Source organism: Maylandia zebra, unplaced genomic scaffold (genome assembly GCF_041146795.1).
Source record: "Maylandia zebra isolate NMK-2024a unplaced genomic scaffold, Mzebra_GT3a scaffold31, whole genome shotgun sequence".
In the NCBI taxonomy this organism is placed as follows: domain Eukaryota; kingdom Metazoa; phylum Chordata; class Actinopteri; order Cichliformes; family Cichlidae; genus Maylandia; species Maylandia zebra.
In genome coordinates, this window is record NW_027490061.1 from 208,850 (window position 1) to 235,566 (window position 26,717).

The following is a 26,717-nucleotide window of genomic DNA, read 5'->3' on the forward strand; positions in this document are numbered from 1 at the left end:
AAAACTCTTCAGTCCAACATCAGCTCAGTTTTTAAAACAAGAAATATTTTTAAATGATCACTTTTTATTATTTTCTATCAAATATAGCTTTAAGTTATGTTTGATGTCTGGATTAAATATCAAAGAATCTGATGAACTTGCATCAAAGTGGTCCCTGTTTTTTGTTTTTTAAATATATTAAAGTACAAACACTGCCCCTCGGAAGGCTTCCTTATTTTGGCCAGTCAGATAAAAATTGAGCTTTTCGAGAGGCGGGGCTTAGAGTCCGGAGCTGAAGCAGTTTGTCTGACAGAGGTCAGCATCACATAAACATGAAGAGTGATTAACAAATTTATATCTGACGCCACAGAGGCCCTAAATTTAAACAAAATGACCAAAATCATTTTAGATTTTTCTGTAATGTTAATTCACCAGTAAGTGTAAAAACTTTAACATTGATTTTTTAATGCTAAAATGTAATTATTGTTGTTGAATTTTCTAATTTACTGTTTTCACAAAAATGCTGAAAAGAAGGTGAAGTTGTTTTTAATTAAGTTGTTTCTAAAAAATGTGTGTTCCCTTGTTTTTATAACCGGTTGTCTAATAAATTTGTTAAGGGCTGTATTTTTTTTAAAAACTGAATCATAAAAAGCTTTTCTGACCTGGGATAAAAACACTGAGCTGGAATATGAACTAAATAAATCAGTCAGAGATCTGCAGTCAGGCTACGACTGCTCAGGTACGTCTGCGGCAGGTAAATAATATTTGTTTGATGAATCAGATTGAGGTTTTCATGAACTGTGTGATAACTCCAGCCAATCAGAGACTGCAGCTCGTTCAGGCTGATTCAGAGAAAACCTGGTGTTTAAAAACCAACACGATATTTTCACTTCATAAATATTAATAAACTGACATGCTTGTACAAAAAATAAATATACACGTAACATCTCCATGAAACCAATCCAGTTCTTCATCTCGTCAGGTGGTTGCCAGGCAACATATAGGGTTGTTTTGACTGTTCTGTCTGCAGCGAGCAACCGTTCACCGTTACGTCGCCGTTTTCAAAGACGGGGAGCAATGAACCCATTTATCTGCCAATTACAGCAACTTCCCATCACATGGGTTCAAACATCAACAACATGTCGCGTGGGTCAAGTACATGGATTTGGTTTTTGAAAAATGACCTGAAATATGTGAACAACACATTTTTAACGACAAGAAGATGAAATCAACAGTCACATCACATCAGGACGGAAGACAATAAAGTGCATAAAACCACAAAAAAACAGTCATCTGATAAAAACCTACATGTTTTATACATGGTATAAATAAAGTTTTCTCTGTGCATGCAGTTAGTGAAGATTCTGGTGTTTCTTCGTGTTTTCCTTCCCTGACTCCATCTTCATCCGTCTGCGGAGGCTTCAGGCTTTATGATCTGGTAGGTGATCAGGTACTCGGGGTAGGCCTGTGGGCGGCAGAGAGGCGTTCACTGACACTCTGTAACAGACACTCAACCTTCCCCAGTTACACCGAACTAAAAACTGATTCTTTCATTTACATTTTTTCTACAATCACTTTGAGCTGGTGTATATGAAACGTGCTATTCATAAAAGGTTTCATGACGATTTCACACTCACAGAAACTCTGCAGCTGTTCATCACCAACTCCATTTATATTCACAGAAAGCTTTGAAACCTTTTCATGCACACGAGGCTGATGAAAACAGATTTCTCTTGAAACAACACCGAGTTAACCCCCCAAACTAGCTCTGAGCTCAGTTCGTTCTCACTCAGTTTGTTGTGAGGAGCTGCTGGTCGGCCTGGAACTGAATTTAAACTCAAAACAATGAGAGATGTTTCAACGCGAGCCCGCAGGCACCTCTCTGCTTGTTTGCGTTTGCAGGAAGACGACAGTAAATGTGACACTCTGACACTTTAACGTCCCCACTTCCTTCTCGTCCTCTCAGGCTGCTGCTTTCAGCACTAAAGCAGACCTCTGCATGTAATGCGACACACTTGTAATGTGGCTGATTGCTCGAGTGGACATGTATTCATGCCGCTTTGTGAAGTGCCACTTCTGAGAAGATATTGGTTTTGGCACAAGACATTAGAAAATGTCCAATTGTCTGAGCACGAGCCGCTCTCTTCACTTATTCAACGATTATCTGTCATCTGGCTGTTTGTGTAGGAGACGCGTCCGCCTTTCAGAGGAAAGCTGAAGCCAACACGGCCGTGCTGCAGATTTAAACAAAGCTCCACAGAGATCGGTATTTAGCACGCTCGAGTTTTTGTGTTAAACCTTTAATAAAATTCATGATTATTTCTTCAAAACTCTTAATTAACCCAAAATATTTGATGTTTCTAAGACTCCAAACCACAGACTTTATCCAAAAATAAAGTTCTAAGGATGACGAGGTGTTTCTGACCTGCTCTCCTCTGTAGATGACGTACTCGGCCAGAGCAAGGCCGTTAACGCTCGGCCTGCCGGTGACGAAGTGGTGACCCGGCGGCGAATGAGCCATCTTCATGGCGCTGAACTGCAGGAAGGATTTACCCAGAATCACCCTGCAGAACAACAGGTGCCTGCGAGGAACAAAGAAGCGTGAGAGTGGTGCTCCACTGTAGTCTGAGCACAGGTGTGTTTGGGGGTGGAGGGTGGAGGTCAGGTGGTGTACCTGTGGCAGACATAGCAGGAGCGGTCTTTGTGGAGCGGACAGCCCGTCCCTCCTCCGATGCCGTAGACGTACTGGTTACTCTTTGACGAGTTCTCTGCAAAGTAAATCCCGGCGCTGAACATCCCCCCGATGTACGCGTGGCGTTCATCGAAGCCTTTATGGATGATGGCGTTGACAAACGGCGAGCCTGAGAGGAAATCGATGCAGTACGATCAACGCCCACGTTAACATTACTGTTTCATGTCATGATTCGTATGATTCACGCTTCTGTCCCAACAAGTCTCTACTTCACTATCTACCTGTGAGAGGTGACCAACAAAGCTCTGAGCACATCTGCACAGATCCCAGGACAGCTGCCATTTTTACATCTGTCCCTGAACGTCTCATGTCCTCTAAAGCCTCGAGAGGGCAAACAGCTGCAGACCTGACGGCTGAGTTTTCAGTCCTGTCGTACTTCTTTATGATCCGCTTCATAGCCATGTTGGGCGCATGTGTGGTTGGAGATGAGTCCACGTGGTCACATGAAGCAGGCAGGCATGCAGACATGCACGGACCGTCACTCAGAACGCGGCAGACTCGTGAAAATAAACTCCAGGCCTCGCACTGCGAGATCACCCCGATCACAGACAACTCTATGACTTTGACCTGAATTTGTGTTTGTTGGATCGTCGCCGGCGATGAGAGCTGGGTGTCCGTCTACAGTCCACCGTTCACAGGCAAACATCAGAGCAGAAGACATAGCAGATGCCATCTCATGCTGGCTTTGAGTTTTTGAGCCACACCAACACATCTTCACTTGTGACACTTCCTGAAAATCAAAATCGTGTCGAACCTCGGATACAGGAGGAACAATGCGGTTTTCGTCCTGGTCGCGGAACACTGGACCAGCTCTTTATCCTCTCCAGGATACTTGAGGGTGCATGGGAGTTTGCCCAACCAGTCTACATGTCTTTTGTGGACTTGGAGAAGGCATTTGACCGTGTCCCTCGGGGTGTCCTGTGGGAGGTGTTGCGGGAATATGGGGTGTCTGGCCCATTGCTACGGGCCATTCGATCCCTATACAACCGTTGCAAGAGTTTGGTTCGCATTGCCGGCAATAAGTCGAACTCGTTCCTGGTGGGTGATGGGCTCCGCCAGGGCTGCCCTTTGTCTCCGGTTCTGTTCATAATTTTTATGGACAGGATTTCTAGGCGCAGCCAAGTGGCGGAGGGCTTTCGCTTTGGTGGCCTCAGAATCTCATCTCTGATTTTTGCAGATGATGTGGTTCTGTTGGCTTCATCGGGTGAGGGCCTCCAGCTCGCACTGGAACGGTTCGCAGCCGAGTGTGAAGCAGCGGGAATGAGGATCAGCACCTCCAAATCCGAGGCCATGGTTCTCAGCCGGAAAAGGGTGGAGTGCCCACTCCGGGTCGGGGATGAGTTCCTGCCCCAAGTGGAGGAGTTCAAGTATCTCGGGGTCTTGTTCGCGAGTGATGGGAGAAGGGAGCCGGAGATCGACAGACGGATTGGGGCTGCAGCTGCAGTAATGCGGACGCTGCACCGGTCCGTCGTGGTGAAGAGGGAGCTGAGTGTAAAAGTGAAGCTCTCAATTTACCAGTCTATCTACGTCCCTACCCTCACCTATGGCCACGAGCTGTGACCGAAAGAACGAGATCGTGGATACAAGCAGCGGAAATGAGCTTCCTCCGAAGGGTGGCTGGCCTCTCCCTTAGAGATAGGGTGAGAAGTTCGGCCATCCGGGAGGGGCTCAGAGTAGAGCCGCTGCTGCTCCACATCGAAAGGAGCCAGCTGAGGTGGTTCGGGCATCTTCGGGATGCCCCCTGGGCGCCTCCTGGGTGAGGTGTTCCAGACATGTCCCACCGGGAGGAGGCCCCGGGGCAGGCCCAGGACACGCTGGAGAGATTATATCTCTCGGCTGGCCTGGGAACGCCTTGGTATTCCCCCGGATAAGCTGGAGGAGGTGGCTGGGGAGAGGGAGGTCTGGGCCTCTTTGCTTAGGCTGCTGCCCCCGCGACCCGGACCCGGACAAAGCGGATGAAGATGGATGGATGGTGTTGAAGCATCAGTGTTTCGACACACCCGAGGAGGTTTAGAGGAGAAGGGGAAACAGCCGCACTTCCACCGAGGGATCTAAGAATGGCAGCTGTGCTGAAAACCAGCGATGTACGTGGCCAAGTTTAAATCATGCAAGTCTTCCCCCACTGCTCTACACTGGTACACCTGATATTATAGAGGTTAGATCTGTTGACTGTTCTCCTGCTACCATCACAACACTTCTGCTGCTTGTTCCTATATCATGATCTTTGGTGTTCTGACCGTGAAACAGCATGCGCTCATTGGAGTGGTTGTGGTTTTCCTCAGACACTTCCTTCCTGCGGTGGCTGTACCTCTCCCACAGCTTCTTGTTGCAGACCTTCTGGATCTGAAACACAATCAGCTGAGAGTCAACACAGTGACCTCCTCTAACCTCTGACCCCACCACCATCGTGCCCAACAGATGTTCATGTGAGAATAACAACGTCCCGTGGAGCTGGGTCACAACGTCCTGCATCTTAGCACCAAGTCTGTGATGGCGGCCGTGTGTAAGACCTGCATTCTCATCTAAACCAAACAAAACAGAACTCGTATGATGAAAATGATCTCCTGTCATGTGCTACACGTGAGAGAGGGCGGCTTCAGATTCTTCATCTATGAAAGCAAATCAGCCCGCAGCTCAGAAAATGACCCAGCAGCAGCAAAGACGCAGCCCTCCAAGTCTTCGCAGCGAGTTACCTTGACCAGGTTGTATCTGTTGAAGACTCCTCCAGCGTGGCCGCCGTCTCGGTGCTCTCTGATGGTGCTCTGCATCTGACCAACACAAACAAAACCACATTAGGACCGCGGCCTGGTAGGCTGTTAGGCCTTTAATCTCAGCAAACGTCCTCTCTGTGTTCACTGCCACCTGCTTTAGCTTCTCCACACTTTCACTGTACGTGTACTTTATTCTGTGCACACGACACGTTTGTGTGTCCTGAAATAAGCATCGCTCACAGCTGGCTCTTTCACAGCGATGAATTAAATCAAGAGTTTCAGAGTTAACCTGCAGGTCTCATCATCAGGTATGAGTCAGTACCTCCTCCTCCACCGACTGGAACTCCTTGTCGTCGGCCGAGAGGTCGATTAAGATCGTCCCACTGTTGGCTGTGTTCAGCGTCAGATACGGATTCAGACCTGTCACAAACACACAAATCAGGAGTTTCTCAGATACAATGGAAAAAAGCTTAAAGCATGCCAACCCCGACCCAAACAGTCGAAGTCATCGTGGTTACCTGCCTCGGTCCACCTGCTGGTATAACATGTGTTTTCTCTTCATTCATTAAAGCTCATGAAATGATTGGAATGTGTTTCAGTCATTAGGTGGAGGAGACCTAACCCCTGGCTCTCGTGAACCTCATCAGTAAGAGGAGGGGGTCCTGTCAAACAAAACAAGGGGCCTTAAAGGGGGAGGAGCTAAGAAATCATGCTCAGATCAGAGAAATAAAGATTATTTAGTGTTGGGAATCATACAAAGCTGCTCTGATAGAGTCCAATGATACAAATCTAGAGCGCACAATGAGCAGAATAACTCCAGTTTAAATGTGTGTGTGTGTGTCCTCACTCTGCGGCCCACTGATGAGCCTCTCCACTCCTTTGATGATCTTGTGTCTGTGTCCGTAGGCGTTGATGCCGATCTCCTTCAGCTCGCGATGACCCATCTCCACCAGAACGTCTAGAGTGATCCACACACACACACACACACACACACACACACACACACACACACACACACACGTTTACTGTGTGTGTGTGTGACACTCAGTGACACAACCTATTTCTTGGGTCCAAAGAAAAACGAACCAGAAGCTTAAAACTGAGTCAGAAACCATCTGCAGGCCTTTGCTTGATTCTTTTATTTGCACTGAAACTAAACGACTCTGAAACAGATCGTTTATGAAGCGCGACGGCTGTCACCCAAACTAACCAAGCAAAGGTCATTACAGCTTCTCACAGCTGCTGCAGAGCGGTTTTACTTTTCATTCATTTAGGAGGTTTATCAGCATTCATGTGAAACATTATGCGCAACTGCCAGGTGCTGCTAATCAGAGGCTTTTGATAAACTGATGATCAACACGTGAATATAAAAGTTTAGGCAGACTCTACAGGTCTCAGTTAGCATGTTAAAGGTCAGAGTTCATTGGCTGTTTGGGAGGGCTGCAGCAGAAAGCCGCCTCTCTCTGAAACAACATGGCGGCACAGCAGCACCTGAACAAACCCAAAGACTCCTGGGACAACGTCCTTTGGACAGGCGAGACTGAAGTGGACGTGTTCGTCCATTAAGCACAGCAGTACATTGTGACTGTGTGAGAGGTGGTGATTTCAATGTTACCTGTGCTGGTCAGTGGTTTTAGTCCCATCTGCAGAGGATGGTAGTCAGTTTTCACCATCTCCACTCCTGGAGTGAGCTCACATTTGTCAGGAAAATGAGCTGTAATTTAACTCACTTCCACTTTCATGTCCCAGTTTTTAAAGTAAATCTTTTAAAGTGAAAATCAGCCCTGTGTGCTGAAATGGGAACATGTTAATGCCAATAAGTAGTTTATGAGCCAAGAAGACAAAGAAAACAAAGCTCTGATTTTTTTTTTTTACAATTTTAGCCAAATTAAAGGTGTTAACAGCAGCTGAATCATGTGTTAGCACTTCCTGTTGATATCGCTGGATATCTGTGATCTTCAAGTCTCTCCACAGTAACAGCAGGAATAATTGTTGTTCATCAGTCCTTTCAATGGATGGAAAGTTTCCTCATATTTAAATAAAGAAATTCTTCAATGAAAGTCGGTGCAGCTAATGCTCTTGTACCTGCCGTCACTGTTTCCTTACACACGGGAAACCTGCCAGTAGTTTGCCGGTGTCAAAGTTCTCACCTGCTCCCTGTCAAAGATCTCCAGAAGATGCTCCAACCCCAGGTTCTCCAAGAACTGACAGATGCTGAGCTCAGTCCCTGAACAACAAACACAATCAGTTCAGAAACCAAAACAAGACGGCGTTCATCCAGAGGCTCTCGGCACGCGATCCACAGGAATACAACTGACCGCAGTGGGAAAAGGAAAAAAGCAATTAAGTAGAACATCGCTCGGCCTGTTACCAAACTGGACGGTTCACACCGTCTGTGACAGAAACCCAACTATCCCTGCAGCTAACACTCGGGCAGGATACGTCCTGGTTGTCACAGCTTGATCGGATTGGTGGCGTCTTCTGTGGTGATGCGTTTGGCTCGCTGTAGTTCAAACCTCACGGAAGATATTTAACTGATACTACAGTGATCCTGGGATTGATGTAGAACTGAGCATTTTTGCCCTTAGCACCTTAGCTTTCTGAAACCATATGTCATGCTCCCTGTAGTGGCTGAAAAGTTAGCCTCACCCTAAACTCTGACTCTAACAGGACCAAAACTTCCAAAATGAAGATCATGTTTTATTCAGTCATAATAAAATAATAAAGTAGTAAAAAGAAAGCAAGAGGAAGCTTTTTATCTCCTGGACTTCAGGAGTCGCCCCCTGCTGGCCAGTTTAGGGCTCTTCAGCTCGGGCCTCACTTGTCAGACCTTCAGCGCAGGTTAGCTGTTGATTTCACATCAGGTTTTTTTTACTCACTGACCTTCATCTTTTTTCTCTGTGCCTGGGGATCCCTCCGCAGCCAACAGCAGGGCCGACATCTCAGGAAATGGTGAGGATGATGATGGCGGTGGCGAAGACGAGAGGCTGTGTTACTGGTCGCTGCTGCAGATGTGGAGGAGGAAGAGGTGGAAGGGGAAGAAGACAGGAGGAGAGAAGGTGTGGGGCAGGCGGATGACGAGGAAGGGTTGGAGGAGAGGAGTGGTGGGATGGCGGTGACAGGTGGCGCACCGGAGGCAGACACCGCTACGCTGATGACCTGAGGTTTGTAACAGCCAGGGAAAGCAGAGGGAGGCATCGCCGCTGTTAGCAAGGCCCGGACATCATCAGCCTGCAGGAGGAAGAGGAGGAGGAGCTTATCAATATGTTTTATAACCACAAGCTGTTTTATGGTGGACTGTCCCTTTAACTCAGTGTGAGACTGACTGTGACCAGGTCCAGAGGCGACTGTCCTTCCTGGTTCCGCAGGGTCGGGTCAGCGCCGTGAGCCAATAGGAGAACACAAAGCTGCGTGCGTCCCTTCTGAGCGGCCTCGTGCAGTGGCGTGAACGCCCACTTATCAGTGCCGTTAACACAGGCGTCGTACTTGATAAGGAGAGCCGCCACATCCACGTGCTAGAAGAGATGGCACAATGTTCACACTCAGCAGGCTTTTATTGTGAAAGGAAATAAAAACTGATTTATGTCCTCTGATAATCGTGTTTGTGAGATGTGAAGACACACACACACACACACACACACACACACACACACACACACACACACACACACGCACGCTAACTGTGTCATTTCCCTCCTCCTCACTGAAGTGTGTTTGTTCACACTCCATCTCCAGCTCACCAGTCTGTGTGTTTTGGTGCACTTAAACCAAAAGGGGGCGCCACAGGGGAAAAAACAAAAGCTCAGTTAAAGCCTTTATTACTGCCACACACAATAGAGCACAATAAGGCCACATTAGACACAATGGCACCACCATGTGGTCAGTTAAAAAACTACAATGGTGTAGTTTATCAGCCTGTTTCAGGCTCTCCTGTGATTTCAACTAAAGAAACCTTTCAGCAATCACACTGAAACATCTCTCAGACGCACACTTTTTGTTTGCTTTGTCAGGTGTGTGTCTGTCTTCGCGATTCTGATGTTGTGGAGAGAAATCTGTTTACACCGGCACTTTCTCTCTTTTTTTCCTCCTCGGGGAGATAATTACATGTTAGCATAAAGACTGTGTTTAAGGTTAGAGTCCTAAGCTGGATTAGGTGTGTGTGTGTACCTGTCTGTCTATCTTTGTGAGGACCAATCTTTTTCTTGTATCTAGCAAAGACATTTGTGGAAAGTGAGGACTTTTGTTCCTCATCACAGGGCAAAGCTTCAGCTGGTTTCGAGTTCATAACAACAACAATAATAATAATAATAATAATAATAATAATAAAAAAATGGATTTATATAGCGCTTTTCAAGGCACCCAAAGCGCTTTACAATGCCACTATTTATTCACTCTCACATTCACACACTGGTGGAGGCAGCTACAGTTGTAGCCACAGCTGCCCTGGGGCAGACTGACAGAAGCGAGGCTGCCATATCGCACCATCAGCCCCTCTGGCCGAGTTCAGACGTGGTTTTAGGAGTCAGTTTTAGGTTCAGAGCTAACGATGTATGTGAATGTTATCCCCGACTCACCCCGTACGAGGCAGCATTGTGCAGAGGGATCAGTCCACCTTTGTCCTGAGAGTTGACCTCAGCTCCGTGCTGCAAAAGGTACTCTGCCACCTCCAAGTTATTATAGCCCGCTATACACACAAAGAAAAATATGCGTATACATATGTATGACAGCATGTTGGAGAAATTAATAATGCAAGAGAATAATTTAACATTTAATAGAATATTTCAACTTTAGCAGGATGTAAAATATAAATTAAATGTGGAATCAAATATGTGAAACTAGATATCACAAAAACAAGTCCTCTTTGCCATCGAGCATTCAGGCGTCACTTTGTCATGACTAGGGATGGGTATCGTTTAGGTTTTATCCGATACCGGTGCCAAATCGGTACTTTTGAAACGGTGCCGGTGCTCAAACCGGTGCTTAAAGAATGGAGAACACAAAATTGGTCCAAAAACCTCTCATGTTCAGCTGTTTTTTGTAAAAAGATAACAATGTTAGCCTTTTCTGCAGCTATGGGGCATATATGGTATCACTCTTGGCTGGAAGCAGTGCTTAATCAATGGAAAAAACACAAACTTTGTCCAAAAACCTCTCATGTTCAGCTGGTTTTTTGTAAAAAGATAACAATGTTAGCCTTTTCTGCAGCTATGGGGCATATATGGCATCACTCTTGGCTGGAAGCAGTGCTTAAACAATGGAAAAAACACAAACTTTGTCCAAAAACCTCTCATGTTCAGCTGTTTCCCTCTTTTTCTTTGGTCATTTTAGCCTTTTTGTCCAGGGTGAAGGGAGTATCTGCCATCAAACAAGAAGACAGCCGCATGTAGCTATGATGGTGTTTGCTAGTTCACCTTACATGCATTAATGTAATAACGTGGTTAGCCTACTCAACGTAAATTACACACGAACAACATGAAGCTACTCACGCAGAGAAGAACGGCTGCTGCTGCCATCATCATCCTCATCATTTCTGCTACACTGGCAGGGCTAGGGGCCAGGACTCTCCTCTTTGGGTTTTTGGGGATGTTGCTAACTCCGATAACAGGCACCACACCGGCAGTAGATGCACTTGGTGTGAGGTCTCGCAGCAAGCTATCAAATACGGCGCATTTCTCTGCTTTTAAAAAAAACGCTATGCCTCGCCAGGTGTTTCATCGGATTCGAGGTCTTACCTCCTTTGACAGTATCACAGTATCAGCTTAAAGCACTTGTTGCTGCTGAGTTTGCATATTTTGCTGTGAAGTACAGCCAGACTTTTGACCGCTTCGCCTTGGTCATTTTTAATCTGTAGCTCTGCTCTAAAAGAACGTACGTACCTGGCCCCGCCTACTATCCTGGGAAACGTAAAATGATTGGCTAGAATCTAAAGTGTATCACAGCTCAGGAAAAAAAAGCACTGAAATAAAGAACCGAAATGTGCGCTGCTTTTCGGTCTGGTTACTACCGTTTATGTCAGAACCGGTGCTATCATGGCACCGGACACCGGTACCCATCGCTAGTCATGACTGTAAATACTATATATATAAACAGGATCTTAAAGTGAAACCACTTAAACCTGCATTCTTTGGCCAGCAGGGGGCGTCTCTACTGCATGCAAACTTCTAATATATATGTGCAGCTGATAAGCTGCAAAAATGTTTTGGATCCTTTAACACTTAGACCCCCGGAGAGCAGTCATTTTGGTTTTCTACCTTAGACCCCTGCGGAGTCATCATTTTGCGTTTCTACCTTTAAAAGCCGGAGAGCAGTCAGTCAAATGCTGGAGTCATTCATATGTATATTAGGTCGTTACCTAGGAATTCTAGGTAACGACCTAAGGTAACGACCTAAGGTAACGACAAGGTACCACATGTGTACCTGTAGCAGTGAACACATCGCACAGTGGCCTGATTTTTTTTGCATCTGTGTACTTGGATTTTAGGCCGCAAGCCACCCAAAAACTTGCTCCATGCACCACTCAGCAGGCCATTTGTAAATATGTGTACAAATGGTTGGTTTTTTGTACTGTTTTTATCAATAAATGTCAGCAACAAAGGACATACACCCATGTGTGTTGATTTCTCCCTAAGATGGCAAACTGAAACACTCCAAGTTGGTGACTTTTGGAGATTTGTTTCCCTGGATGATTGAGAATGCATCAAGATGAAACACAAAAGGAAGCTCACCGCTTTTAGCAGCTCCCCCACCCCCTCAATCACTCAGTGAGTGATTGAGGGGGTGGGGGATTGGAGTGTTTCAGTGTTTCAGTTTGCCATCTTAGGGAGAAATCAACACATGTCCTTTGTATGTCCTTTGTTGCTGACATTTATTGATAAAAACAGTACAAAAAACCAACCATTTGTACACATATTTACAAATGGCCTGCTGAGTGGTGCATGGAGCATGTTCATTGGTTCATGGACCTCCCTGAACTAATGGCATTTATGGCAGCAACAAAAGCGGTGAGCTTCCTTTTGTGTTTCATCTTGATGCATTCTCAATCATCCAGGGAAACAAATCTCCAAAAGTCACCAACTTGGAGTGTTTCAGTTTGCCATCTTAGGGAGAAATCAACACACATGGGTGTATGTCCTTTGTTGCTGACATTTATTGATAAAAACAGTACAAAAAACCAACCATTTGTACACATATTTACAAATAATGATAAAAAGTGAGTGAGTACATTTCAACATTTTCAGTAAATGCCATTAGTTCAGGGAGGTCCATGAACCAATGAACATGCTCCATGCACCACTCAGCAGGCCATTTGTAAATATGTGTACAAATGGTTGGTTTTTTGTACTGTTTTTATCAATAAATGTCAGCAACAAAGGACATACAAAGGACATGTGTTGATTTCTCCCTAAGATGGCAAACTGAAACACTGAAACACTCCAATCCCCCACCCCCTCAATCACTCACTGAGTGATTGAGGGGGTGGGGGAGCTGCTAAAAGCGGTGAGCTTCCTTTTGTGTTTCATCTTGATGCATTCTCAATCATCCAGGGAAACAAATCTCCAAAAGTCACCAACTTGGAGTGTTTCAGTTTGCCATCTTAGGGAGAAATCAACACACATGGGTGTATGTCCTTTGTTGCTGACATTTATTGATAAAAACAGTACAAAAAACCAACCATTTGTACACATATTTACAAATAATGATAAAAAGTGAGTGAGTACATTTCAACATTTTCAGTAAATGCCATTAGTTCAGGGAGGTCCATGAACCAATGAACATGCTCCATGCACCACTCAGCAGGCCATTTGTAAATATGTGTACAAATGGTTGGTTTTTTGTACTGTTTTTATCAATAAATGTCAGCAACAAAGGACATACAAAGGACATGTGTTGATTTCTCCCTAAGATGGCAAACTGAAACACTGAAACACTCCAATCCCCCACCCCCTCAATCACTCACTGAGTGATTGAGGGGGTGGGGGAGCTGCTAAAAGCGGTGAGCTTCCTTTTGTGTTTCATCTTGATGCATTCTCAATCATCCAGGGAAACAAATCTCCAAAAGTCACCAACTTGGAGTGTTTCAGTTTGCCATCTTAGGGAGAAATCAACACACATGGGTGTATGTCCTTTGTTGCTGACATTTATTGATAAAAACAGTACAAAAAACCAACCATTTGTACACATATTTACAAATGGCCTGCTGAGTGGTGCATGGAGCAAGTTTTGGGTGGCTTGCGACCTAAAATCCAAGTACACAGATGCAAAAAAAATCAGGCCACTGTGCGATGTGTTCACTGCTACAGGTACACATGTGGTACCTTGTCGTTACCTTAGGTCGTTACCTAGAATTCCTAGGTAACGACCTAATATACATATGAATGACTCCAGCATTTGACTGACTGCTCTCCGGCTTTTAAAGGTAGAAACGCAAAATGATGACTCCGCGGTCAATTTAGCCAATTTAGCTTCCACTTCCACCATTTGACTGCTCTCGGGTTTTATAGGTAGAAAGGTAGAAGCCTGGGGATGCTAGTGTTAATTTGTTACTAACTTGTTACAAATGTAACAAAACTATCCACATAAACAGCTCCACACCAGGGGGCGCTGCACAGTGGAGGTAACACGGACTGTCCTTTAAGACTACACCTGCATGAATAATGTAGGCGCTGGTGTTTCAGGTGTGTGTATTTATGTACCGGCCAAGTGCAGCGGCGTGGAGTGCCTCCCGTGTTGGTCTCGACAGTTAACGTTGTCTTGAGTACAGAGTTTCTTCACTCGAGCCAGGCAGCCTTTCTTGGCGGCGTCCAGCAGGGCGGCGTCACCCCGCAGGAGGTCCTGGATGTCCGTGTCGGCATCTTTCACCAGATCCAGAGGGGTGTTACCGTCCCGGTTTTTCCGGGTTGGGTCGGCGCCATGCTGGAGCCAGGAAATAACCAGAAACTGGCAGTTCGACTCTGATGTTCAGTGAGCTGTGTGGTGCTGCTGCTTCTATCCTTAAAGTGTTTATTCATTTAAAACATGTGTGTGTGTCTGTGTGTACCTGCAGCAGGAGTTTGCAGATATCGTATTTGCCTTTGGCGGCAGCTTCGTGCAGCGGTGTGAACTTCCAGAGGTCAGCCACGTTGACCACGGCGCCGTGAAGAACGAGCAGCTCTGCGACTTCATAATGACTGTAGGAACAGGCGTTATGGAGAGGAACCAAACCGCTGCAGCAGAGACAGAACCACGACTTCAGCGCACATTTTTCCACCACACAGAGATGAAGTCTGACACATTTCTTCTGCTCGAGTCTGAAGACACGCAGTCCTCCTCCTCACCCTTTATCCTTGGCGTGGACGTCGGCTCCGTGCTGCAGCAGGAACTGGACGACTGCCAGACGGTTGTAGCCGGCAGCAAAATGCAGCGGCGTGGACTGCCGACCCTCCACGTCCCTGCAGTTCACGTTCTGTGCTGTGCAGAGCCTCTGCAGATGCCGATGAATATGGTGTGCAGAGACAAAGAAAGCAGAGAAAAAGGGAAAGAGTTAATTTGTTCAGTAACTTTAAGTTCAACAATGAAGCAACATCTGGACCAACAGAACCTGCAGTTCCTCTAATGTCCAGCAGGGGCTCCAGCAGTGAGTCATGCAGCTGTAGCTCCTAGCTTTTGCTAGTGAACTGCAGGCACTGAACATTTTGATGGCGTGAATGTGTTCCTGGCTTTAGAAATCAGACTGGTCCTCTAACATGGCTAACCTTGACGACGTCCACATCTCCAGATTTGGACGCTTCTAGCAGCTGTCGGTCGACTTCAGAGTTCCCGATCAGAAATCCTTCTGCAGAGACAAACAAATGAAACACAGATGAGCAACAAAGGTTTAAAACTAGTGACGTGAAAGTGGCAAAACAAGTGAGCAGGCGGCTCATTTTCTCATGACTTGGTTTTAGAACAAGAGACGTCGCCCTCTGCTGGTAATTAGAATGACGGCAGGTTTAAGGCACTTAAGCCACACCCACCTTTCATTTCAGTTTATGGATTTTAAAAATAGGACGCAGTTAGGACCAAGTTAAAGGTTAAATAAATGGAAAAACATGACTGTATTCCAAACATCCACGTGTTTGGTGCAGCAGTGTTTCTAATACCAGCTTTCCTTCTTCCAGTTAAAAAACTGACTATTAAAAGCAGGCGTGATGATTTCCGTCACCTTGCAGTATCTCCTGCACGCTCTCGTTGCCCAGCTGTGATGGTGACAATCCCTGCAGCGACGTGAGCAGCGGGTCGCAGCCGGCGGTCAGCAGCAGCCTGCAGGTCTGCAGGTGGCCGCAGCGAGCGGCTCGATGCAGCGCCGTTTGGCCAAGATGATCTACCGCGTTCACCTGGACGGAAACGACAGGCGGGATTCGTCTCAGGTGTTTCTGATGCTGCAGCGACACTTTCTAATGAACGTGCTTGGGATTAACCACACATTTCAGCTGCCGTTCGCTCACCTTCGCTTCATGTTTCACCAGAACCTCAATGACATCGTTGTGGGCTTTCTCTGACGCCACGTGGAGCGGGGTCTGCAGGCTGAGGGAAACAGTGACCTCACAAAAAGATCAGGAACTGTGTGACATCACAAACATCACTTAAACAGGAAGTAAAACGCTCTGACACCTCGGGACTCACTCTTTAGTCTTCTCGTTGACGTTGGCACCCTTCCTCAGCAGAACTTCACATACTTGCTTCCTCTTTGGGTACCTAGAGGCAGACGCACAATGCTGAGAGCGCGCGCACACACACACACACACACACACGCTTGTTTTTAACACTGAAAATTGTCAATCCATTAAAATCTGCGTGAGTAACTCGGGGCGACTGCACAGGTCTGAACACGGCGCCTCACCAGCGCCGTCTCCTGAGTGTGCGGGTGTTTGAAGCTGATGGTCTCCACGCTCAGATGCTTCTTCACTTGAACCATGTCGGCGTCCCTCGCCGCCTGCAGCAGGCTGTGACCTCTGAACTCATCTGAGAAAACAGAAAATCCTCGATGTGCACGCTAATCTGCTAATGACTGTTTGACTTATTTTCTTACAAACAGGGAAACAGGACGTACAGGCGAGCCGCTCCTTCAGCTGTGCGGTTGGAGCGAGGTCGATGGAGCTTTTATTGTAACAGTTCAGGAAGGTGGGGTCGGCGCCGTAGCTCAGCAGCAGAGAGCACACCTGTGCAAACACACGAAGGCCACCTGAGTAAGAACGGGGGAGGAGGGACTATTTCTACAGCAGAAAGTAGTTCCGGTGCCCATGATGCTGTGCTCTGTGTGACTGTTCAGAGTTACTGTGTCAAACATAAGGCCTGAGGGCCAGAATCAACCCGGCAAAGACTCCAATCTGGCCTACTGGACATTTTTGGAAAAGTTAAAAGACGACACAGATTATGGACTTTAACTTGATTTTCATAGCTTGTCCTGCTGATAAAGACAGAGCCATAGTATAAAGTAAACGCAGAGTTATAAAGTAATAGACAATTAAATGTGCAGTAGAAATATATGTTTCTATTTTGTGTTGACTTTTACACATTTATTTTTTTAGATTAAGTCCAAAGAGTGGAGCTGACAGATCTCCGCAGCAGCACTTCTTTTTCTTACATTGAGATTTCTCAGGGATTAAATGTGCAGTTAAACTTTTTCACCAGCACTTAAGATCAAAGCAGTCTGTGTGTGGCCCGCAATAATCTGCTTCATATTTATTGGTTATTTGGATGAAGCAGCTGTTTTAAGGAGAAAGAGCGTACACGGTGTCATTTCAGAAGCCTAACTGGCATCACAGTGAGGTTTCGTCGGGAACAACAGGGAGAAAACATGTTTAATGAAGGCGCAAATATCCGACACACTGCAGCGCCATCTAGTGACCAAATAAAAAAACCGCAACCTCGAGGATGCTCTGAGTGTAAGAGCTGCATTAAGGAAAAAACTTTGCATTTTAATTAAAATGCAAATCTTCAGTTTTTCCATCCTGAAAATTCTGTTGATGAATGGTGTCCTGCAGGTGTTGAGCTCCAGGGTGCGCTGTGATTGGCTGTAGTGAGTTTTGTGTGTGTTTTACCTCAACGCGGTTCTTGGAAGCAGCTTCATGCAGAGGCGTGAACTGCCACAGGTCCATGGCGTTCACGCAGGCGCCGTGCTGCACACGGAGACGGGACGGATTAGTATGGGTATGACCCCCACCCCCACCATGTGCACAGTGCCTGTTCTGCTCGAGCCTGATAAAGTGACAGATACCTTCATCAGCAGCTCGATGACCTCGTAGTGGCCGTACGAACAGGCGTTATGAAGAGGAACCAGGTCCCTGAAACAAACACAACAGCGAGCGGTCAAAACTGCTGCTGCGTTTAACACGTCACAGCCGAGGTGGAGCACTGCGTGTTAAAGAAAACCATCCACAGACTGCAGGCCTCTGTTGAGCCTTACAGACAAAGGAAAGGGCAAGGAAGCTCCACACAGGCACTTACCCCTTATCCTTGGCGTGTACGTCAGCACCGTGCTGCAGTAACAGCTGCACCGTCTTCACACGGTTGTAACCAGCGGCGAGGTGTAGCGGCGTTGACTGAAACAACAACAACAACACCCAGTGGTGTGTTACAACACAGGGACACACCGACACAAGCCTCCACCCTGCTGTCAGAGTTATGACCGACAGGAAGAGTTTCTCTACATGAGTCTATTCATGTGAGCCACACTCACCAATGACCCACCACTAATCCATTAAACACAAGGAGCTAGATCCACGATTTTTAGGTTCTGTCTCCATTTATTTTTTTAGATATTTTACTGTTATTTTAACCATTTCATTCATTTCTGCATTATTTGTGCTGGTTAACAATATTTAAACCATGTATCTGTTCTTTATATTTAACTCAATAACTTTCAGTTTACTTTAACCAGTTATCAGGGGCGGAGCTAAATGGGGGGGCACCTGTGGTTCCCATGTGCCCCAAAATGTGATTAAACTGATTAGGCATCACACACTTCTTAGAAAAAAGCGTTCAGCTCAGTCTGATATAAATTCAGACCCTCCTCGTTACCTTTCGCCCATCACTGGCGTGACAGTTGACGTTGAGCGGCGTCAGCAGAGCCATCAGCTTCTGTTCGTTCCCGCTCCTGTGGAGACATCGGCATCACGTTCAACCAAGCTGGAGTTTAATTGAGTTTAATGAATTATATTCAAGGCGTCAATTTCAGAAAAATCTGCTGATGTGTTTTCTCATGAATGTCAGAATCTACTGAAACGAGAGCAAGCGCTGACAGACTCTCACTTCCTATGTTTCTGAGAAATGAATCAAAAATCCAAAACTTCACATTTAAGCAGCTAGAAAAGAGAAATTTGGGGATTTTTAATTTTAAAAATGACACTTGTTCAGTTCAGCTGTAACATCTAAACATTTATGCTTCAACCAAACAAGGTGATACAGAATTACAGAGTACTGTACCTGGCACTTTCCAGAAGCTCATCTTTTCTGTATTCACCTGCAAACAAAAGAAAACAGAAAAAAAAAAAACACACAGGAAGAAGCTGATAAAATGTTTCCCTAAACTTGACCTTTGACCTCTTTTTCTTTCAGTCTTAATATGAACCACAACCAAAGTAAAGGCTAATGTGGAAGAAAAAAGTAAAACAAAGCTCAATGAAATTAACAATTTGCTAACATGCTAATGTTTAGCAGCTATGTTTACCTTTTTCTGAGTGTATTTGCCATAAATACCAAACGAAACTATTCTGCTCATTGTCTTTGTTTCTGTGCAGAGTCTCGACTAGAGAAGCTTTGCCTGATTTATCTTATTTATCGTAAAGTGAGTTTGATGTCAGCTCATCGTAATCGTAGCAAAGATCTGCAGAAACTGAGTAAACGGAGCAATGTGAGGGTTTCTCCCTCAGGAATTACAGTCAGCGCATCACTGTGGGCTAAGTGATGGGCTGACGGAGAGGTTTCATTTGATCATCCAACACAGTGAGATCATATGTCAGACAAATAAGCAAACTTTAAACAAAGATTAAAAAGTGTCAAAAGCAAAAATCTATCAACACCACAAACAACATTTTTAGGAATATGACAAAAACCAGGAAACAAAACCACATAACTGCATGAAACCATATAAAAACCATAAAAAGACAGATTTACTGTTTCATGTGTGTTTGCAGAAGAGTGAGACGGACTAAAATCAGATGTGCTGGAAGTGTGATTATTGATACACGTTCATGGTCACAGCTGAATAAACCGAATTTATCGAGACGGGGGTGTGACCGCCTCGTCCAAACTTCGTCACAAACAGGTGAGCTCTAACACCTGCAAATGTCCCCGTGAGGTCCAGCTCACCTGTCAGGACTGCTTTGGCGGCGGACGCATCAGCGAGATCTAGAGCGGTTCGACCGTCGGTGTTCCTGATGGTCGGCTCAGCATCGTGCTGCAACAACACTACACACACACACACACACACACACACACACACACTTTAATTAATTAATGCGTCCAGAGTTTAACAGGACGCGGTGACTCAGGTGCTCTTTAGTGAGGCAGGTGACTCAAATCTTACGTAGAGCAATAACCAACAAAAAGAGCTCCTCAGTTTTTATTTTAATAAATTAGAATTTTTTTGATTGGGCAACATGATCTACTGACACTGCAGGAACTGTGTGATGTGTGTCCTTCTGCTCTGAGCTCAGTGACAGCTTCCTGGTGACTTCATGGTCTCGGCCTCTAGTACAGTAAAGCTGGTGCAGGGTGCAGCTGCCTCATTATATTCAATATGTTTGGTTTCAAAAACTCAGAAGTCAAAGCTTATTTACTGTGGCTATGTCCATCTTTTATATACAGTATATGGCCACAAATAGTTTTCCAGGACAGGAGCAGCAGGAGCCAAATGCAGACACAGAAGATGACAGAAATGAACAAAATGCAAAACTTTATTAGGGATTAGGGAGCAAGCAGAAATACAAAAGTAAGAACAAAACGTCACGGAGAGCAAAATCAGGACAGCAAACAAACCAGGAGGGGAACAGGTGTCACGGACCCGGCTCTGGAGGACTCGGGGGTCCGTGACCAGTTTTGACTGTTGTTATTGTTGTTAGTATTATTATTATTTGGTGATGTGTGTTTTCTCCACAATGCTGTGTTAGTCTGTGTCCCACTCGTATGTATAGGCAGGGTGTGGGTGTATACGTGTGTATGTCTGCGGGTGTGGCTGGAGGATGGAGCACAGCCACCTGCAGGCCTGATAGGTGTGGCCCTGCGAAGGACTGGCCACACCTGAAGTTCCTGCCACACCTGTTGGTGATCAGGGCTCGTCGGGGGAGCTACTTAGGAGAGTGTTGGAGCTCCCACCGGCGCGGGATCATTGAGTTATCGTACCAAGTTAGTGTGTCTGCATATGTCTGTGTTGTTCGTATATGCCCGCCGAGGGTTAGTGTTGACGGCTGCCTCTATGGTTTCCCTGCAGGAGGAAGAGTGGTCCAGAAAGGCAGCACGCACGGGGTGTGCGGAAACACAACAGCGGGGAGCACGAGCACGAGCACAGACGTCGGAGGGAAGCACGCACACGGGGTTCAAGGGAGCAACGGGGAGTTATTGTATTTACAGTTTTTCACTGTGAATAAAGAGCACTGTTTGCATCGCAGAGTCTGCGTTTTGGGTCCTCCTTTCCCCACATCCCCACGGTCTGCCAGCCAGACCGTGACAGAATGATCCCGCCAACCACCATGGACCCAGCAAACTCAGGAGTTGCCACGGAGGAGAGATCGCTCACGCAGCTATGGGATTACTGCCGGAGCGTAATCCAGGCTGTAGACCCACCCAAGAGACATATACAGGTAGTGTTCTTTGACAATTATCTCTCATCCACTACCTTCACCACGAACATTCTGGACATTAACAAACTTAGGCACCTGGTCGCTAGTTTAAGGGAGAGCTCGAGTTTTGAACTATTTGGCTTGGGTGGTCCGAGCATGGACAGTTCGGCTGCTCTCCTAGAGACTCTAGCCGCTTGGTTTTTCACGCGTCGGCGGAGGGCTTTCCCGTCGATGCCCGCGGCACAATCGTTTGATCCGCCGTTACGGAAGGCATGCCGCACTCTCTACCATCATCCCATTACGCCTCAACCCACTCCTGCGGTTTCAGCCCGGTCAGCTGGCAACGGACCAACAGCGCTCATCACCGCAGTGAGTAAACCCGACTCATTTGTTTCTATTAATCCTGTCATTGAAAATCAAAACACAGATGAACAGCAGAGGACTGTTTCCGTACACCCGGCCCCGCCTTCACGGAGGAGAAGGCGTCCTCGCAAGCAGCATTCAGCCACCTCTACACTCACTCCTGTGCTGGTCGAAGGCTCAGGACCAGCGGCTCTGGACGCCACAGTGAGTAAAATGGACTCTGCCGGTGTCGTAAATTCCCTTCCTGTGAACATGGACATAGAGACTATAGCCACTACGGCAATTAACAATGGAGAAACTGTAAGAGGTGTAACTGAACTCCCAGTGGGGATTTTTGGACCACCGACGGACGAATGTGGCCTGAGTGCTAATGCTGGGGCAGAATTTTGCATAGACAGCCCTGAGGTAGTTAGCTCAGAGTCGGTGGGGTCAGAAACTGTTTGCTTTACCTCCAAAAACTCAGAAGATGTTCACTCTGAGACTGTGAGCTGGGAGCTAGGGAGTTCACAGCATACAGACCCAGATGACTTTTTGGCTCAGTCTGGCCATATGGAGACAGAGGTTCTCCCCAGGGCTTCCCCAGTTGCCTCTGGACCCCTGGAATTTGTTGAGCCAGCTGTAACATTCTCATCCTCTCCACCCTTCATAATAGCCATATCACCCTCAACTCAGTCCGCTGCCCAGCTAGTAACGGAGTCTGCTGCCCAGCTGGTGACTGAGTCTTCAGTCCGGTCAGCCTCTCACCTTCATCCTCAGTTGGAGGTCGATATGCCTGCTGGACCACCTCTGCCATCATTTCACCTGTCTGTCCCTGCATCGTTGGCCAGTCCACCGGGAGCAGCGACCGCACCATCATCACCTCCTCCCTCTGCAGCTACTTCTCCACCAGAGTCCCATCAGACTGCAGCGACCGCAGCACTCTCGGCTTCGCCATCTGCATCACCTACTCTACCTTCACCTTCCCCACCTGCAGACACCGCATCACCATCTTCACCTCCAGATCGACCGTCAGTAGCTGTAGCGCAGCCGGAGGTGCTCAGGGTGCTCGGAGAGCGGGAGGAGCCCGCACCGCCAGCTGTGGAGCCCTGCGAGCCGGAGCAGGAGCCCGGCGAGCCGGAGGAGTGGCTCAGCGTGGCGGAGCAGGAGCCCTGCGAGCCGGAGCAGGAGCCCGGCGAGCCGGAGGAGCGGCTCAGCGTGGCGGAGCAGGAGCCCAGCGAGCGGGAGGAGCTCGATCTTCCCGAGCCGGAGCTCAGCGAGCGGGAGCCGGAGCTCAGCGAGCGGGAGCCGGAGCTCAGCGAGCGGGAGGAGCTCGCTCTGCCCGAGCCGGAGCAGCTCAGCGAGCAGGAGCAGCTCAGCGAGCAGGAGCAGCTCAGCGAACCACCAGCAGAGGAGCTCGGCGAGCGGAAGGAACAACCGGTGCTGCCAGCCGCCGAGGTGGAGCTCTCGCTGCCAGCAGCCGAGGAGGGACCCGCTCAGCCGGAGCCGGAGGTCAACGAACCGGAGGGACCTCCACGTCTGGCGCGGCCTCCACGCCATCCACGTCCTCTGCATCCACGTCAGCGACCAGCGCGTCATGAACCGTGTGCCACACCTCGCTGTTGCTCACCGGAGGAGCAGCGCCGCCACCGGACCCGTGGCAGGCCGCCTGGGGAGCAGCGCCGCCGCCATCGGACCCGGGGCAGGCCGCCGGAGGAGCCGCAGCGCTGCTACCGTCACTGGATCCCGGGCAGGCCGCCTGGGGAGCAGCGCCGCCGCCTTCGGACCCGGGGCAGGCCGCCGGAGGAGCAGCAGCGCCGCTACCGCCTCTGGATCCTGGGCGGGCCGCCTGGGGAGCAGCGCCGCCGCTACTGGGCCCGGGGCTCGCCACCGGAGGGGCAGGAGTGCCGCCGCCACTGGAGCAGTGGCAGGCCCCCAGAACCGTTTTTCTGCTGTTGCCGGACCCGTGGCTGCCCGCCGGAGCTGCAATGTCGCCACCATTGGACTCGAGGTAGGCCCCCTGAACTCTTTTGTTATGTTGATGGGCCGCCTGAGACTGTTTTGTGGCATTTTTTCTTTTTGTTGCTCCGCTGCGGGATGCGCGGTCGGACTCTGGGACTGTGACCATGGGGGGGTTGTTTTCTTTGGGGGTTTTTGCTTGTTTTGGTTCTGCCCTCCGTCCTGGACCTCCCGCCGCCCGCCCTGGGTTGGTTGTGCTGTTTTTGGTTTGTGTTTTTGGGTCGTCGGGAGCCGACCCTTAGAGGGGGGGTACTGTCACGGACCCGGCTCTGGAGGACTCGGGGGTCCGTGACCAGTTTTGACTGTTGTTATTGTTGTTAGTATTATTATTATTTGGTGATGTGTGTTTTCTCCACAATGCTGTGTTAGTCTGTGTCCCACTCGTATGTATAGGCAGGGTGTGGGTGTATACGTGTGTATGTCTGCGGGTGTGGCTGGAGGATGGAGCACAGCCACCTGCAGGCCTGATAGGTGTGGCCCTGCGAAGGACTGGCCACACCTGAAGTTCCTGCCACACCTGTTGGTGATCAGGGCTCGTCGGGGGAGCTACTTAGGAGAGTGTTGGAGCTCCCACCGGCGCGGGATCATTGAGTTATCGTACCAAGTTAGTGTGTCTGCATATGTCTGTGTTTTTCGTATATGCCCGCCGAGGGTTAGTGTTGACGGCTGCCTCTATGGTTTCCCTGCAGGAGGAAGAGTGGTCCAGAAAGGCAGCACGCACGGGGTGTGCGGAAACACAACAGCGGGGAGCACGAGCACGAGCACAGACGTCGGAGGGAAGCACGCACACGGGGTTCAAGGGAGCAACGGGGAGTTATTGTGTTTACAGTTTTTCACTGTGAATAAAGAGCACTGTTTGCATCGCAGAGTCTGCGTTTTGGGTCCTCCTTTCCCCACATCCCCACGGTCTGCCAGCCAGACCGTGACAACAGGACACAGGTGAGAGCACCTGACAGCAGGAGGAGACAAAGAGGGCGGAGCAAACGATGACGATGATGCAAAGGAAGGTGAACCAAAGCAGGAAGTAACCAAAAACACCACGACAAGACGACTCACAGCAAACATAACATCAGACACGGGAACACAAGAGGAACTGACATGTACACAAGACAAGGAGGAAGACAAACACAGAAACAACACAAGCAACTCACAACACACGCGAACAAACCAAACTGCATCACAGGTTAGCTTCAGTTACCAGAGCGAGTCACATAAAAAGTATCAAAGCTGCTGATAATTCATTCATTACAACATATTTCCCGAATTATCTCTAACACAAAACATCATTTCAGCAACGTTTTGTTTGCCTGAAGTCAAATTTGGTTTGAATTCAAATGAAACCTTTTGTGTGTCAGTGTGTGTGTGTGTGTGTGTGCAGTAACTCTGTGTCCTGCAGATGTTTGAACATCTGGGTGCTTTTGTACCTATGCACACATCGATCTTGCCCTTGATGGCTGCCTCGTGGAGCGGGGTGTAGTTCCAGTTGTCTCTGGCATTGGCGTCCGCCCCGTGGTGAAGCAGCAGACTCACAACCTACGCACACACACACACACAAAAAAAAACAAACAAACAAACAAACAAAAAAAAAAAACACACAAGGCTGCAGAGTTTCTGAAGTTTCAGGGGAAAAGTCTCCACTTTCCAGCTCTGGATACGGAACACGTGGATGTACCTCGGCGTGGCCGAAGGAGCAGGCGTTGTGGAGCGATATCAGACCGCCATCATCCCTGGCATGGACGTTGGCGCCGTTCTGGAGGAGGAAGTCCACCACGTCTTTACGGCCAAAGCCTGGAGACGCAGAGAGCGACACAAATGAACGAGGCTCATTATTCCTCTGCTGCCTGAGCCCTTGAACACCTCTGTGACTCCTCTCATTCTACAACCATAAATTATTCAGAGCGAGGCGGCAACGAGCTAACGGGGCTGTACAGGGAGGAGGCAGCTTCATCATCATCATCATCATCATCACAAGGGAGAAGAGATGCACGGAGAGTTTTGTGAGCGGAAACATCACTGCAGTCAGTTTGACAAAGAAAAACACAACCGCTCCAAGTTTTAAATGAACGCTGATGAAACTCTGCAGAGCTGCAGAGCGAGGTCATGATAACCATCCACACAGATCCGGCTTCCCTCCACCCAAGTCTGGGGAAAATAACAACAGCATAAAGCTTGCACTTCTTTTTATTGCAGTACAAACTTCTTAAAGTACATTTCAAAAGAACAAAGAAAACAACATGAATATACAGAAATGATGAAGATCACAAGGAGACTGAGCTGCCTGGGTTTGTGCTCTCTGTGTGCTAACAGCTGTTTATATTGTTTTAAACCAATTAGACATACAATAACATTACATATTTACGGGGCGACCGTGGCTCAGGGGGTTGGGAAGCGTATCTGTAACCGGAAGGTCGCCGGTTCGATCCCTGGGCTCTCTGTCCTGGTCGTTGTGTCCTTGGGCAAGACACTTTACCCTACCGCCTACTGGTGTTGGCCAGAGGGGCCGATGGCGCGAAATGGCAGCCTCGCTTCTGTCAGTCTGCCCCAGGGCAGCTGTGGCTACAACCGTAGCTTGCCTCCACCAGTGTATGAATGCGAGAGTGAATGAATAGTGGCATTGTAAAGCGCTTTGGGTGCCTTGAAAAGCGCTATATAAATCCAATCCATTATTATTATTATTATATGCTTTAAACCATTCATGCTACTTATGAATGTGAAGTCGTGTTAGCGTCTGGCAGAAACACGAGGACGTCATCAGTATATAATGAGATAATTATTATTAATATTATGGGTTTTTTTTATTTTGAAATCTGGAAAAGACCATAACACTGTAAAAAGAAGATGGCAGCCATGCTGTTATCTGACAGGTTAATCAAGCCTGAGCGTCTCACCTGCAGCGAAGTGCAGCGGCGTGGATTTCCGGCCCGCCGTGTCTCTGCTGTTCACGTTCTCGGCCGTCACCAGTTTCCGAACCCGCTCCAGGTCTCCGCTCCGACAGGCCTCGAACAGCTCCCTGTGGCCCTCACCGGTACCCGGCTCTGCCACCTCCACCACCACGGGCCCCGGAGACACGGCTCCGCCCCCGAGACCCGACACTCCTGAACATCTCCGGCCAGACGACAT

The 26,717-nt window shown here is 47.9% G+C and overlaps 1 protein-coding gene across 1 annotated transcript; it reads right to left on the minus strand.

Annotated features, from left to right (window-relative positions):
• Window positions 1-521: 521 nt before the first annotated feature.
• On the minus strand, window positions 522-26,717 carry LOC106674744 (poly [ADP-ribose] polymerase tankyrase-2-like). Its single transcript, XM_076881604.1, has 30 exons — window positions 26,486-26,717; window positions 25,270-25,385; window positions 25,022-25,130; window positions 19,771-19,869; window positions 18,886-18,922; window positions 18,481-18,556; window positions 17,908-18,002; window positions 17,678-17,744; window positions 17,502-17,579; window positions 16,511-16,619; window positions 16,301-16,422; window positions 16,084-16,175; window positions 15,906-15,984; window positions 15,623-15,794; window positions 15,174-15,253; window positions 14,757-14,902; window positions 14,480-14,645; window positions 14,136-14,355; window positions 10,017-10,126; window positions 8,769-8,957; window positions 8,462-8,673; window positions 8,326-8,429; window positions 7,594-7,669; window positions 6,290-6,411; window positions 5,765-5,862; window positions 5,425-5,499; window positions 4,969-5,074; window positions 2,654-2,840; window positions 2,405-2,561; window positions 522-1,444 (listed from the first exon to the last, which is right to left on the minus strand). Exons 1-30 carry the CDS (start codon window positions 26,715-26,717, stop codon window positions 1,382-1,384), a joined length of 3,594 nt encoding a protein of 1,197 aa, XP_076737719.1. The 3' UTR covers window positions 522-1,381.

Coding starts and splice junctions, on each gene's coding strand:
- LOC106674744 (XM_076881604.1), bottom strand. CDS start 26,717: ATGTCGTCTGGCCGGAGATGTTCAGGAGTGTCGGGTCTCGGGGGCGGA. Junction 14,903..15,173: donor GAGATGTGGACGTCGTCAAG/GTTAGCCATGTT, acceptor CGGCATCTGCAG/AGGCTCTGCACAGCACAGAA. Junction 7,670..8,325: donor CACAGAGAAAAAAGATGAAG/GTCAGTGAGTAA, acceptor TTTGTTGTTCAG/GGACTGAGCTCAGCATCTGT.